The 15,091-nt window shown below is 37.5% G+C and overlaps 1 protein-coding gene and 1 long non-coding RNA gene across 4 annotated transcripts in view; one reads left to right on the forward strand and one right to left on the reverse strand.

The window, feature by feature from the left end:
• The window catches only part of LOC141730813 (uncharacterized), an 80,293-nt gene that overhangs the window by 16,927 nt on the left and 48,275 nt on the right, over positions 1–15,091 (forward strand). The window contains exon 2 of the long non-coding RNA XR_012582502.1: positions 1,997–2,072. This is a non-coding gene — a long non-coding RNA (uncharacterized LOC141730813). The remainder of the gene's footprint in view (positions 1–1,996; positions 2,073–15,091) is intronic.
• NETO2 (neuropilin and tolloid like 2) overlaps positions 6,633–15,091 on the reverse strand; it is a 32,621-nt gene continuing 24,162 nt past the window's right edge. For all 3 annotated transcript variants that reach the window (XM_026795295.2, XM_074551176.1, XM_074551177.1), the window contains exons 8-9: positions 11,302–11,415; positions 6,633–8,350 (exon numbers count right to left, since the gene is read on the reverse strand). In XM_026795295.2, the coding sequence (XP_026651096.1) occupies positions 7,770–8,350; positions 11,302–11,415 (695 nt within the window). In that variant the 3' untranslated portion in view covers positions 6,633–7,769. The remainder of the gene's footprint in view (positions 8,351–11,301; positions 11,416–15,091) is intronic.

Genomic DNA, 15,091 nt, shown 5'->3' on the forward strand with positions numbered 1-15,091 from the left:
TTTGTAACCTAACCTTTCTTTGTTTATACTTTCCTACCTAACTTTTCCCTTTCTATAAGAGGTTGCAACAAAGATTTTCATCCAAAATCCTTTTAAAAATAGTAAAAATAAGCATTAGATCAGATGTGGCATTTTGCTTAGGTAGCTTGGCTGCTGGGAACAGAGAACCCGGCTTCATTTAATTTGCTAAATCGTCCTTCAGTTTTTCAACTCTAAGCATTAGCCATTAATATTCATACAAAGTCTTCCTTAAAAAGAAAAAAATCAATAGGCACATCTAACCTTAATAAGAGGGGTTTGCTATTAATCAATAGGATCACTACCATAATGAATTACCCTTCAAAACAGCACTCTAGATGTTTGGCTCTGTCTTGAAATCTTTCAGCTTGAGTGTACTTTTGTGTAGAAAAGTATTCCAGAACAGTCAGTGAAGCTAATGTCTATTATTCATAGGGCATCCAGATCCTGCTCCTTAGCAGAGTGTGTGGGGGTTTTTGATGCTTTTACACTGAATCTGGTGGATTTTATATTAGACCCTATAATTTGACTCCTGTCTGAAAGAGAATCAAAGCTGTATTTTTTTCCCCCTGGATATGTCATATTGGGTATTTCTGTTAAGACTGGCCTGGGGCCCACAGGTAGGATTGTCATTCAGTTCAAATATTCTCCCATCAGTCCTGGAAGTGCTTCCATGATGAAAGAGGGGAAGGCAGCCCCATGGCTAGGCAAGCAGGAGCCAGGTTATTACATCTTCAAATACCCAGCAGACAAGAGGTTCTGCTTTGGGACAGGCTTGGCTTTCTGCCACTTCCTTCACTTGGTGTCAGCTGTTCTTTGTAACTTAACAAGGCAACCAAACAAGCTGCACTTTCTTGCAGTTGTACAGAAATAATATTCCATTATACTCAGTCTGAAGTGACTGTTTCTTATCTTTTGGGGTTTTTGGCAAGATTAATTTCTGTGCAGTTCTATGGCAAGGATAAGCCATGACCTCCAGTTCTGAGTCACATAAAACTAAATTCGATTGCATCTGTTTCCCTCAGTAAGTGTGGTCCTTGTATGATCTCTCTGCATATTTTTCTTTGGTTTTAAATGATGCACAAGCTATGTAGGAATAGGAAAATTAATGTAGAAATAACTTTTTTTTTTTCCTACTGCTTGCTATGTTCCCCTAAGCCTTGAGGGCTACTTCTTACCTTGAGCTCCTTGTTTGGTGTAGTTCCTAAAGAACAGTTGGGAGCCTTTTCTTGTGTTCTGGAAAAGAAATGGGTTTATGCTTTCTATTCCTCTTGTTCAGCATTAGTATTTTTCAGCTGCAGTAATGTTACAGGTGGTGCTAAAATGTCATTAAATCCTCATGTTACACATCTGGCAACTTGTAGTGGAATCTATTCTCTGAATGTATGTAGTGCATCTTTTTGTGCTTTTATAAGTTGGCATTTGCACCAGGTATTTTTTAATTTTAAACATGGTCATGCAATATTTAAATTTACTTCTTATGGCTCTGTGGGCAAAACTCCACACATGCTTTAGAGAGCATTTTATCTTATAATGTTGATAACTGAAAGAAAGTTGGAACTACAATAAAAAAACAACCAGGCCCACCAAACTGTATGTTCTAACAATTCATGAGCCATGTTTGGATTCTGATAGTTCAAATAAAGGATTTCTTTTCCTTATGCTAATGTCTGTCCTTGCTTCTACTCTGTGAGGAAAGTGTAGTACAGTGAAGCTTTAATAAGTCTGGATCTTAAAGGCAGAGAACTTAGTTTTCTTTTATTCCTACTTCTCTTGCACAGATTTGAGAGTTTGTGTTCAAATGTATTAAAACAGACAGAATGCAGAAATGTCTGGGAGAATGTGATAACCTTAGGGTCACACAGAGCTCTAAAAGTTACCTAATATATGAGGTTATTTTAAGTGTCTGTTGCTTTTGGGTTGTTTACTATACACTTGAATGATACATAGATATTTTGTGCTGTTTTTTATATTCCAGAATTCCCTTTACTGTTAAAGATAACATTTAATGATGGCAGAAGATTAAATGGCCTGTGCAGAATCCTTTGCCTCTGGTAAGTGAGAAGCAAACATCTTCATGCTACTAGATCTCTTTGTTTTTCATTATTACAGAAAAATTAAAATTATTTGACTTGGCCTCAGGCCTTCAATTGCTCTGTTGGGTTATAAAAAATACAGTGAGGAGCCAGTAATGAGTGGTATTCCTTATGTACCTTGGCTGTTTGTTCTTTACAAACAGAAGATTGATTACAATGGTTAAGAGACTTGGGATTTATTGACTTGTCTTCCCAGGAATTTTTTATCTCATAATTGCTTTCAAGAGTATTTTCCTGCTTTTTTCACCTCCATTAACCACTGAAACATCTTTTCCTATAATAATCAGTAGTAGCTGAGAGTGCTAGCCAGTAAACTCAGTCCTAACAGCTGGCTTTTTCCAAATTATTAGGAGTATTTGAAGGTGCTTACTAAAGTGAGGGAGCCTAAAATATTAGTTAGGTAGAATGATGGACTCTACTATCTTGAGGGTAATTCAACTGCATTGGGGGGTGATTGTATCAGAAATGTCCAGTGACTAATATTTGTTTGTTTCTCCTTTTGCATTTTAAACAATGAATTCTTTACCTGTCACCTCCTGTGCTGTCTCTGCAAATTGCTGAAGCCCTGGGTCCCTGTGTTATTCACAGTGAAGGTAGCACTTATTACAGATGTGTTATGAGCAAACCTGGGGCAAACAGAATCTGCTCACAAAAACCACAGCCCCATTTAATGCTGATATTACTCCCCCCTGAAACACTAAACCTTGAGTATTAGAACACTGCTGTACTTTGTTCCAGTTTAGCCATATTCATTTGAGGTTAAGCAGATAATCCTGTGAGCTTTGAATTTCCTTTGTAGTTTCTCACTTCTCTGGTGGAAAATAAGCTGCAGTGCAGTCTCAGAAATGAACACAATGTTTCATCTCTCAAATGCTGTGGTTCAGTGATAAATGCAGGGTAATCCTTGCTCCTAAATAACATTTGCAAGGAACACAGAAGTAACTTTATGTAGGTGATTATGAACTTCAAGGCTAATTATAAGTTGTAATACGCATGTATTTCTATATATGAATTAATAAAATATTGAAATAAGTTTTAGCACGTAAAAGATGTCTAGGAAATCTGTGTTTGGGGTGAGAAGTATTTATTTGGGGAAAGTGATGTGATGTGCATCTTTTAAGAGCACTGACATAATTCCATTTTTCAGAAGGACTGATACAGATTCCAAACCAGAAAATTATTTTCAATTTTTGAGTATGTAGGTCTCAGGTGCCTATTATTTGGTTTATCACAATACTTAGTTCTTGAACAGAATTTGGCATGAAGGGTTTTTGAGGTTTTTCCATATACAAGCTATTACTATAAATTATGACATGTTAGTGGAAAGAGGTACAAAGACATCAAGTTTGTTTCTCCCTGAGCCTGGCTCTGTAAGAACAGACTTACAAAAACTAATCTGATTTATCTGGTATATGGTAGATTATCTTCAATAGTGAGATAAGAGGGAACAAGTTGACCATTCAGAAATTACTGTTGTTGACTTATGAAACAGATGGAAAAGAGTTTTTGTTAAGCTGATTGTGTAAAATGGAGTGTAGCAAAGGCATTTGAATATGAAAATAAGCCTGTCACAGAATATTACAGCATATTGACATGTGATTTAAGCATTTACAAGGGGGATTGATGCTGTACAGAGATGCTTATTAGATATCACAGGAATGACTTTTGCAGTTGCAAAAATAGCAGCTTTTATATTGTTAGATTGAGATGGGTGCTGTAAATACTAATTTTCAAAGCATGAATCAACTCATCCAGGTTTTTGATTTTAAAATCCTTTCTCCTATTATAATTAATATTCAGTTTTAGCAGCGTGATCTCAGTGCAAAATCAGCTTATCTTTCAGGCTGGCATGGATTAGGAATCTTGTTTTGATAAAGAGTCTACAGACCTGAGCAATCATAGGGCTTACATATCAACTTTCAAATAAGGACATGGAAAAGTAAATGTGCTCACTGAGTTTTGCTGTGAACAAATACACAGAGCCTGAGCATCCAGGAAGCTCAGACTGTACCTGTGGCTTGGTACATCCACATTAATTCAGTTACTCCACAGTAATTTACTCATCTTCCTAGGTATACGTGCTAAATATTTTAAATCTTTTTAACCTTTTAATTTACTACTTGTGCTGTTGATATCCTTTCAGATAAAGGATTGTACTTAGTTTGGAAAATTAAATGTTGTGATCAATGATGTAAGAACTTATTTAGGGACAAATTTGTTTTACAAATAAGACAAACCTATTCCCCTCATTCAACAGGTTTGCTGCTAATGCACAGAATCCTTTGTACCAAGTGAAAAACAAAGCAAAGCATATTTTAATGACAAAAAGATTCCGTGAAGTGTTCACACTGTGACAAGCACCTTTTCTTGTAAATCAAGGACAGTTCTTTTCATAACCCTTCTTAGTATTGGTATATTAAAAATAGACAGTCATTATTGCAACGTGCCATTGGAATTTGTAGACACTGTGAGGTCATCTTGTCTCTAGCAGACAAGAGAATCCTGTGCATTTTAAGTACACATTGGTATTTCTGTGATCACTGAGGAGTCAGGAACAGCAATAAACCTGAGTTTCCTGTGCCACTGCCATCACCTCTGTAAATGCAGATGTCTCCTCAGAGAACTGCAGGAGTTGTGAATCACAGTCACTTTTATTTTCATGTTGGTTGTAGGCTTACTTGTACAACTTTCACCAGAATTCATTCTTCATGTTAGTTTGTTCAGATAATCTAACCTACTATGATAAAAGGTAAAAATGAGTTAGAAATCCCAAAAAGTGGTCAATGCTGTTGGTCCTGTCCTGCTCAGTGTGTGTTCCTAGTGAGTGTGCCATTGCTAAGGAGCATTCAGTGCTAGCAGAGGGCATTGCAGATATGGGTACAATGGAGTGCAAAATCAGAGTGCTCCTAGAAATGTATGGATTTAAGCTGGACACAATGGAAATAGCCTAATGGTGTTCAGATACTGCGGTAGTATGAAATGTGACATTTTTCACTATTGCCCAAAAAAGCTTTAAGACCACACCATCAGCTTCAACAGGACTGAGACTGCCAAAGCACTGCTAGATTCATTTTCTAGATGTGTCAGCTCTCTGTACTGTGGTACCCAGCAGCCCACCCAGTTAGCTTTTCTCTGCAGTGAAGGGAAGTTGATTTTAGTGCAAGTGCAAGTATGGCTCTAGTAGTTCTGACTCATTTCTTAAAGCACAGCTCAGTGAGTGAAGCCCAGCCTGCCATGGGCTGTGTAGGCACATTGGTTTTCAAACACCCCATGGGATATTGGAACCAGTGATGCTCAAAAGCCAGGACTGGCTGTGGGAGCTCTGCTCTGCTCTGCTCTGGGGCAGCCAAAAGGCAGCTGTGTTCTGACCATGTAATCACAAGACTACCACAGAGACTGAAATATTACTCAAACCATTTGGGAACTTCTTCAATTTCCCTCTTCTCCACACACTTGGGCTCTGCAGGCTTCCTGTTTGTTTTATTAGTGCAGCTTTACTGCTCAAAGGCAGCACAGCTTGGGAAAGAGTAGGGATCATGTTATTTTTAGCACATGGATAAATACACCTAAGAAAGAAAACTCAGGCATGCAAACCTAGCATTTACAAGTTATTTGGATTAGAATGACCCGTGTAAAACTACATATTACTTGTTGAAACAATCTGGAACTAACAAACTGTCACAAATAGCATGGTGTGTCCTATAGGTCATGGTGAGATGTTTCATCCTAAGATCAATGAGAAGTAAATAAAATCTGCCAAATGTTTTCATTGAATATTCAAAAATTTTCAAGTAACAATTAACTAGATTTTTTTACATTTATTTTCTGCATGTAGTGCATCTAAAAATAAAGTCCATTTTCATTCATTCAAATTGAAATACATTCTGGGACCAGCACAAAAACTGGCATTAGGGTACATCCAGCCTTGTGGGTCTAAGATAAGAGCTGATTAAGTTCTTTTTAAACAGGAGACACAGAGTTAATTTTGAAGTTGGGGATTGCTGAAGAAAGTCAATTCCCCTTTCTTTTTCCCCTTAAGTGTTGTACATTTTAAGCATTTAAAAAATCTTTATCATTCTACTGAAAATCTGTGATTACAGCTGTTGTTCATCTTTATTTCAAAGAATTTATTTTCAGTTGCAAGAGTCATAGGTTAAGACTTTTTTGGGGCTTTTTTTGTACTACAATCATCCCAACAAACACTCTGGTTTGACATCCCTCTGTAAATAAAGGCTATGCCCAGTGCTAGCTGGGGGATCAGCTTTAGTCAAAGGTTTCCTGTAAACACAATACCCAAATAAGCTCAAACTGCCCAGGGAAGAAAGTGTAGGCTAATGTGGAAGTCAGGACAAGTATTCTTGGCAAATTGTGATGTGTGCAGCAACAACTGCAGGTCAGTCAGAACTGCTAAAAGGGACCCTGAAAGAAGCCTGCTGTCCAGTGCTAGATTGGGATTTAAGAAAGAGGCTGTACAGTATCAAACTATATAAAAAGCTTAAAAACCACAATGAGAATATATTTTAAAAATTTCCTTCTATATTGTAAAAATTTTTAAATTAGGTCCAAACCACCATTTAAAAAGGTATGAAATGTGCAATTTTGCAAATGGAAACAAGGGGCACAAGAAGGATTCCATAGGGGTTAATTAGAGTTGCTTTGTGATTTCTTTGTTTCCAGTTCCTTCATACACCCAGTAATCACACAGACCTCAGAGCAGTTCTCTTCAGGCAAGTAGGACATGAGCTAAAAGTATCATTGCTGATTTCAGTAGGGAAGATTGGCTGCAACAAGGAGTAAAAAGCTATTTTAAGAGACAAATGTACAGTACAATCTATTTATGTAAATACTTGGAAAACTCAGGAACAAAATTGTTTCCTAAGTACAGAGCTGTGAAATCAATGTGCCATATGGAGCTATAATATATGGCAGAATATTTTAAAATCCTAAACCTTCTTGAAAGAAAACTGTTGTAAAAGCCTGCATCTAGAATAAAATGACTACTCACTTGTGTTTTAACTGAAAGCTGCAAAGATATTTCCACATGTACTAAAATGATTATAACTTTATATTGTTAAAAGGCAGTGACCCTTTTCACTTATTTCTCACAAAGCCTAGAGTGTGGAAATGATAATTAAAGGCAAGTGAAACAGATGGCTGTAACATAATTCATGAGTCTGAACTGGCACTTAACACTAACTCTACTTTCAATTTGACAAATACAATAAGACACCTATGTTGACATACACATAGTGCACTTAACTACTTTTATTTATGCAAGTGAGGTATTAAAATTGTCTTGAAAAGCAGACATCTAAAGAAGAGTAAATGGTATGAAGAAGAGAACAGTAGTCATTGCTTTCAGTGTTCAATGATTAGTAGTTGTAGGGTTTTTTCTTCCACCATCCTATCTGATAATTTCCATGCAAAGTCTCCATCTTACTCCTCCACTAGATAGGTAGCTTGGGAAGATGGGAGGAAATCCACCACTTTTCCAGCAAGAATTAATTATGAAGACTGGTTTTGTGTTTTGGAATGAAGTATAGTAAGCTAAAAGTGTGTGCATCTCACACGTCGCGTATGGTACACCTTTAATATATACACTGTCATTGTACATGAGCACTTTGTATATACACCGACACCGCCTCCAGCAGGAAGTTAAAAGTCAATAGATAATGAACCTTGTGCTGTATCTTCCCTTCCTCTGACATAAATTTCACATGGAATCTCCTCCATCACCCTGTCTTCTATCACCTGCTCGGGGCAGTCGTGAGCTTGCTTGAAGGTGTAAGTGCTTTTCTTGAATGTGCTGTTGAAGGTTTTCATGGGCTGGGGCTGTGCGAAGTCGTTGCGGAAGGGCAGCTCCATGGAGCTCAGGTTGCTCCTGCTCTGCTTCATGCTGGAGGCCTGGGAGCCACAGTGGTGGTCGTGGATGCATCTGGAAGCTGTTGAAGGGCGGCGCAGCTTCTGATAGTTTTCAAGTTCCTCTGATAAATCTGCCAAATCTGCAGAAATTTCTTTGTCCCTTAGTGAGAACAGTTCATAGTGAGGAGGATCAAAAACTTCCTGGAAACCAGTTTTATTGAAGGCAGTCTTGCAAGCCATAACCTTTTTTCGAGGCTGCTTTACTTGCACTAGAATTGAAATGATGAGAAGAACTAAAACTATCCCTGTTGTGATGCCAATGATTGTCCCATGGGTTTTGGTGATTTGTTCAAACAATCCAGTTCTTTTCTTTTCTGCAAAGGAAGAAAGTGATTATGACAAGACATTTATTAGTTTCTGCACTTTTGATAAGGTATTTAAACAAAGCAAGACTGTATTGAGATTGCCATGCAAGTGATAAAATTACTTAATGGGACTGGAGACTAGAGCTGTATGTCAATGGGATTTGTCTAATTCCCTGTCATTAGTGGCTACCATATGATAATTCAGGATAATTCAGTGGCAGGTGCAACTCTGTGAACCAGTGCCTGCTGACTCAGCTGGGATGAGCCTTCCATCCTGAACCTTTACTGATGTCTATATTCCTAAATCCATGAGCTAAATAGGCTTAAATTAACCTTAAATAGCTTTAATCCAGCTACAGATGATGTTTTTCTTACCATGGTTGGCTCCTGCTGGTAACATTCTCAGTGATGTCAGTAGAAGAAAACCTACATTTAAAACTGTCTCATTCTTCTTTAAAAGTGAAATATTATCAGAGATAAGAATGACTGTACTGTTGTAACATCTCTTGGAAATGTAATGGCTGCGTCTATTGTGTGAGTCAGTTACACCTAATTCATCACAGGGAGCTTTAGCAAAGCTCTTATTCCAGTTCTAGGAGTCCAATGATGAAGTTACTTGAAAAACAAAAAGGTAGGGGGATACACCAACCAACCCAAATCATCTGGCAATTTTGGCTAGTACTTCATGTGAAAACACACAAGATGGCAGCATCAGAACAAGATCGTTTTCCATATTTAACATTTTTATTTGAAGATTAAAGTTTTCCAGTTGAACTTCTGTTCCATTAATGTTTTGTCCTGGGGGACTGAGAGATTTCTACACTGCAACACTGGCTAGTGGCAGAGAAGAATTTAAGACTATGAAGAAGAAAATGTCGTAGCCTATATCTTGCATAATGTTTTCAGATATCTGGCTCCTGGCATCTGAATGAGTGTGTTATGTACCTAAATACCACACACAGTGCATGGGGAGAGTTATACACCATCATGTGTTATTTGAAACAATCCTTATGCTGAGCAGAGACTCCCAAGGAGTTGGTTCATAAGAAATTCCATTTCTGCTTCAGAGCTTGGGCTCCTTTGAGCGACTTTTTACCTCTGAAGTGAAGGAAGAGCTCTCCCCTTGTCCTGCCTCAGATCACAGTGATGCCATCCATGGTGGGAGGCATGAATTTCACTGCTATGGCAGTTCTCTTGTCTGCATCTAGGTTTTTTAATTCTTGGCAGATATTTTAATCAAAAAGTTGTTTTGCAAAAGGCGATGTCTTCGCCAGTCTCTTAAAATAAATTGCACACAACTGACTTCTCTATCAATTTTTGTGTTACAGGGCTTAGGCATAAGTAGGTCACAATATGCTCAGATTTATGCAGCTATTGATATGGACTAAATGAGAACTCTGGGTGCCTGCAGGAACTGAGCACAATTGTGAGCAGCTCTTTCTAAGGCTAAGAATTGCTTATTTGGTTGCATCAGTCTCCCTTAGCTGGCAATGTGGCTCTAGTCTTCAGCTGTCTCTTAATTTCTGCTGTGCAAGTATTACAGCAGAATTTAGATTGCATTCAACATAAAACATGATGGCTTATTCAACATCAGATACAGCAATTTACAAATATTGGGAAAGACACAGTTTTTATGGAATTAATTTTTTTTTAATACTGCAGTACATTAGTGATGTGTGAATTCTAGGGGAGAGTCTAGAAAATGGTAAAGATGGGAAAGAGATCTAGAAATTAAACTTAAGAGGGAATATTGAGTATTATCAAAGGTAAGGATTGTTTAGAGGAAGCTTAGTTTTACATTGCAAACTTGGGAGTTATGGACCAGTTTTGTTGACTGGAAAACTTCCACAATATTACATTAGAATATCTACTAGTGGTGTGAATTTCTTTGTTTACCCAAAATGCAATTAACAAGTAGGGGTTTTGTAATGTTTATTTGCTTAAAAAATGCAAGCAGAATTTTTGCATTGAAAAGAAATTTTCTTTCAAGACTTTCTATAGAGAAGGTTTTGACTTTTTCTGCAGGGTCAGTTTTATTTGAAATGGAATACATACTTAAATATTCTGGAGTTTTGTGTTCAGACCTATTGTTGCCATTCTATTTGTCAAAAACCCTAAGCAAACAACTCATGTGATTTTGTTCTATTGTTTTCTTTAGCAAGAAAAATGGTTGACCTTAGACTGGTTTTGTTCTAACTGACAATTGAGCTATTCATGAAGCACAGGAGAATGTCTGTGCTTTAACAGAATAACAATTTCTTCAAATTATGAGAATTTTTCCTACAAAGCCTGATATTGAAACAAGTCTTTACTGTAGTTGTAATGATTGAAATAATACTCCCAAGCCATGTTCTAGAAGCAGGAATTTACATGTGTCTGTATTCCATAAGTGTTTTTTACATGCTCCCTAGCAATTCCTCCTTCCTCCCATCCTTCCTCACACCATATAGAGCAGCTGAATTTATCCTGAAATAGCCTGTGATTTACACATCTAAACAAATGTTTTAAAATTTGCTTTGAGGACTGTTACTTCTATTTCAACCCTGAGAGGGTTTTTGTGCTTGAAAACTTAGTTCTGTGTTTTTTCAGCTCTTTATTTTTATCTCTAAAAGGTATTACCTTTTGAAGGTACAATGTCCCTACAATCCTTGCTTTATTACAGTTTAGAAATTGATAGGATACAGCCTCAAAAATACTAAATTCTAGTTCTTATCAAGCTGATATCCTTTTAAAATAGAGAGTATGTGCTGAAGAAGAAGAAATTTAGTTAAAAGCAGTAAGAGCAATATCCAGGATGCTTACGTGTGTCCTGAGTTTAAATAAAAAATTTGGAACACCTTCCTGAGATTAGTAGAATAGCTGTCTTCAGCATATTTCCAGGAAAAAGACATTTCATGACTTTCTTGAAAGGCAAACTGACCAGCCTAGCTCATAAAGGCTGTGGTTTGCACTATATTCACCTCTGCAGTGATTCTCATCCCAAGGGTATGCACAGTTCTGGATGCCATTGCAGACTAAAGAATTATTGATGCACATGTTGCTATGGCAGAAGTAAGTGTTGCCTGAGCAGGGAGCTGCAGGAGAGAAGAGAAAGAAAACATTCAGAATTTTCAGTAATTGATGCCTCGCAATAAAACTATTAACTTTCTGTATCTGGGTTTTTAACATGCATTCTTCCTCTCTGGTTCAAACACAATCATTTCTCTTGCACGTCACTATCTGATGCTTTTCTCTCTCCATGTAATTGCTTTCAGCAATTTCAGTGTTATCAATGCTACAAACCCATTCTTGCTCCAAAGGGGTAGGGAGCAAATAGAGACAGTCACAAAACACAGATGATGGAAGGAGGTTTTAGTATGTGTCTTTAAAAACTTAATACTTAAAAATCCCATGCTCACTATCAATGATATATTTATTCTGGAGCATCTGCTGTGTGGATGTTGTGAAGCACTCCCTGAGCATCTGCATTTAGAGCCCATTACTATCTTAAGGCAAATCAGATTTCAGCTGGTGGAGGACTGTTTCAGTAACTGCAAGAGATTTCAATAACTAGAGGCATCTAAGTCATTCCTGCTTGTGAATCAAAAGCTCTTGGATCCTCCTATTAGAGCTAATGCAGGGATTGAGAGAGCACACTTTAGCTTTTTATGTATCTATCTATATATAGCCAGAAATCTGAAGAAAGGAATTAACTAGAAGGCTGCCCCATGGTTTTGTAAGTATTTGTTACAGCTCCTTGACACAAGAAAAAAGATATTAGAAAGTAGTGACAATTCTTTCCAGGGTGTTGTATCATATACATAGGGAATTATTTATAAATTCAGGGCACCAAGAAACCAAGGAATTGGTTTTCCCTTTGTTTCAGTAATGTGGTATTTTATGATGGAAATGTTTGTTATTAGTGGAGTCACTTCTATACTAAACAGCAAAGATGTGTGGTAGACATTCTGCTATTTGGTTTCACAGAAAGAATGTGTTCTTGAGCAGTCTGGATTCTCTGAAACATCACAGGAAACCCAAAGGGTAGAGCAGAGGGAATGACTGCTCCTGAGCACTGCATTTCTCACTTAGTCATTCTGTTAGGCTTGAGAATCTCAATGACAAAAAGAGGAGCTATGCCTAAGAAAAAAAGAACATTAAAAGTTATAATTTTGATTTTGCATTCCTAAATTAAATATGTACTGTCTTTCCATGGCTTACTCCACTGAAGCTGGGTAACTTACACTCATTGGTTTTAAGCATTTTTATTTGCTGTTACTGCTTAACCCTGGCAATCTGGCAAGAAGTTCCATACAAAAACTTGCTTTAATTGTAGTGCAAGTATGAATACAGAACGTACTTAGAGGGTATTTTGGAACAGTTTATCTATGTAATCTCAGTACTTCAAAATGCAGCAGTAACCATCACATCACCTCCTTGCTCAAGTGAGTTGAGAGTGTGATTGTTTGGAGAGCAGCTCTAGCCTGAAGAACACTGCTTTAAAACAGGGTCACTCCTTTGGAAGGTTGAGATCAGGCCTGTTCTGTCAGTTATGCCATAATGTAAACATATTAAACATATCCTCCTTCTCATTTCCCTGAACAGCTGAATTTTTCCTACAGTTCTGTATTTGGTTCATGAATTCTGCTGTTGCTACTCCATCTGCCAGCACAGGCTCTATTTTACATGTTTGTGTAGTCCCTTTAAATTTTTGTGGGCATGGCTTTTGTTCACAGTTCATGAAGATGGGACAAATGGACTCATTTTCCTTTTGTTTGTTATTTGGGGAGTTTGAAGTCTAAAAGTCACAATGGTTGATCAATTCCAGCCTAGGACTTCAAGGACATAGCTGGTCTCTTACAACAGCTGCCCAAAAGTGGTGCAATGCTCACAGTGCTCTTTGTATCCAGCATTACTCATCTATTGAATCAAGCCAGGAATCAAATACATTGATTTTTCACATTGCTGTTAGCTGAATTACTTATTCAAACCTGCAAACAGTGCTAGGTGTGTGTTAGGTGACTGTCATGCACTATTAGTTCATTTATGGAAATCTTTCCAGAAATATTGATTGTTTTTATGGTTGGTTTCATGTAATTACAAATCATTAGCAAGGCAGAAGAGAAAGATAGCTTAACAATCTGAAAATAAGGTAAGCTCAGATTCACTTTTTTCAGTTAGATTCATTGCTTATGACTAGATTATATAAGAATACTTGAAACACTTTACAGCCACATACTTTTCAATGGCCCTACCCAAGAAAGGCAGTATCTCAGGTAAATAACAATAACCACATACCTTTGCAGATGTTCTTCTGCCAATGACTTTTGAGTTGCTTTAAACTTATAAATTTGGAAAGTTATCTGCCTTTAGAAGTATTTCATATTTCAACCTCTTGCATTAAAACCCCCCCACAACCCCCGCCCAAAAAATCCAAGCTCAACAACAACAAAAAAGCCACTCCAATAATTATAACATAAATAGACAATTTCCCTGGCAAATTCACAGCATTTTCTACATTGAAAGCTCAAATAACTTGCACTATCACCAATGTTAATGATTGTATTGAAATAAAAGCTAGTGGAAAGGCAGTTATCAATTTTTGCAAGCTGTACTTAAAACTGACATTTATTTAAATTCTGAATATCTAAAGCTTATTAAATGCTTCTTGTAGGCTAAGCAATATTCTAGAGCATGCAACTGTTCCTTACTACCATGTACTCAAAGTAAGCTAGAATCTATTTCTCTTATACATATTGTTACTTTAGAAAGGTTGTTTTATAAAAAGTAGCTTTTCTGCTAGGTTAAAATTCACTGTTTTATGGAACATAACATAAAGTCTACCTGTTACCTGTAACCTGAACTTTTGTGCAAGTTAGTGACCAGGATGTCATTCAGGACTGGCTACAGACATGTTCTGTCAGAAAAGGTTTTTTTTTTTTTTGGTTAGCAAATCTGTACTGTTTATTCTTCAAGCAGAACTTTTTGAAAACCTTTAGCACCAGCATAGGTCTGACTTCCTGAAATGGGAATATTACATTCAGCTCTCCCCATATATCTCAGATGTGTTCTGCAGTTCTGAACCAGTCTGCTTTAGTGCCATATAAACAGCACTGCAATGGTTCTGCAGTGTGGACAGTGTTGTCTTCTGTAAATATGTGAGGCAACAAAATTCCATTCAGGTATAACACCTTTGGAAGAAAAAAAATCTCACAAAAAGCCTGCCTTCAAGAAACATCTTAATTTACAATGAGAATAAAAACTAACCCAGGCTATGGAATCCAAACAAAAATCCAGATGGCATTTACAACTCAGCTTTAATTACAGGCTTCTTGAGTAAACTTGAATTTAACCACTTGTCTATCACTGGGCAACACCACAGGGCTTTGCTAAGGGAGCACATGTGGGGTCCATCAGAGCCAAATGCAGCTGAGGATAAGGGAGCAGCTTGGCTGGAAGGGGCTGCAGGTCCAGACCCACAACTGAAGACAGAGCTGTGTTTAGGAAGGAGAGCAAGACTTTACAGGATCAGTTTTCTGTTCTTCTGAACACCCAGAGTGGCCTTAAGAAGAGCCCATTGTGGTGTCTGGCAGGGAACTGGGTGCTGGTGGGAGAGCAAGCTTCAGTCCCACTGCTGTCTTTTTGAAATAAGTCTGCGCTCATTTGTAAGGAAGGATGCGTCTTTGTGAGAAGGATGTAGCCTAGGGCAGTATTGCTGAATTCAAATGGAAAATAAACCTTTTAAGGATGCAGGAAAGCTTTTCTTCAGGA

This window comes from Zonotrichia albicollis, chromosome 13 (assembly GCF_047830755.1).
Source record: "Zonotrichia albicollis isolate bZonAlb1 chromosome 13, bZonAlb1.hap1, whole genome shotgun sequence".
Classification (NCBI taxonomy): domain Eukaryota; kingdom Metazoa; phylum Chordata; class Aves; order Passeriformes; family Passerellidae; genus Zonotrichia; species Zonotrichia albicollis.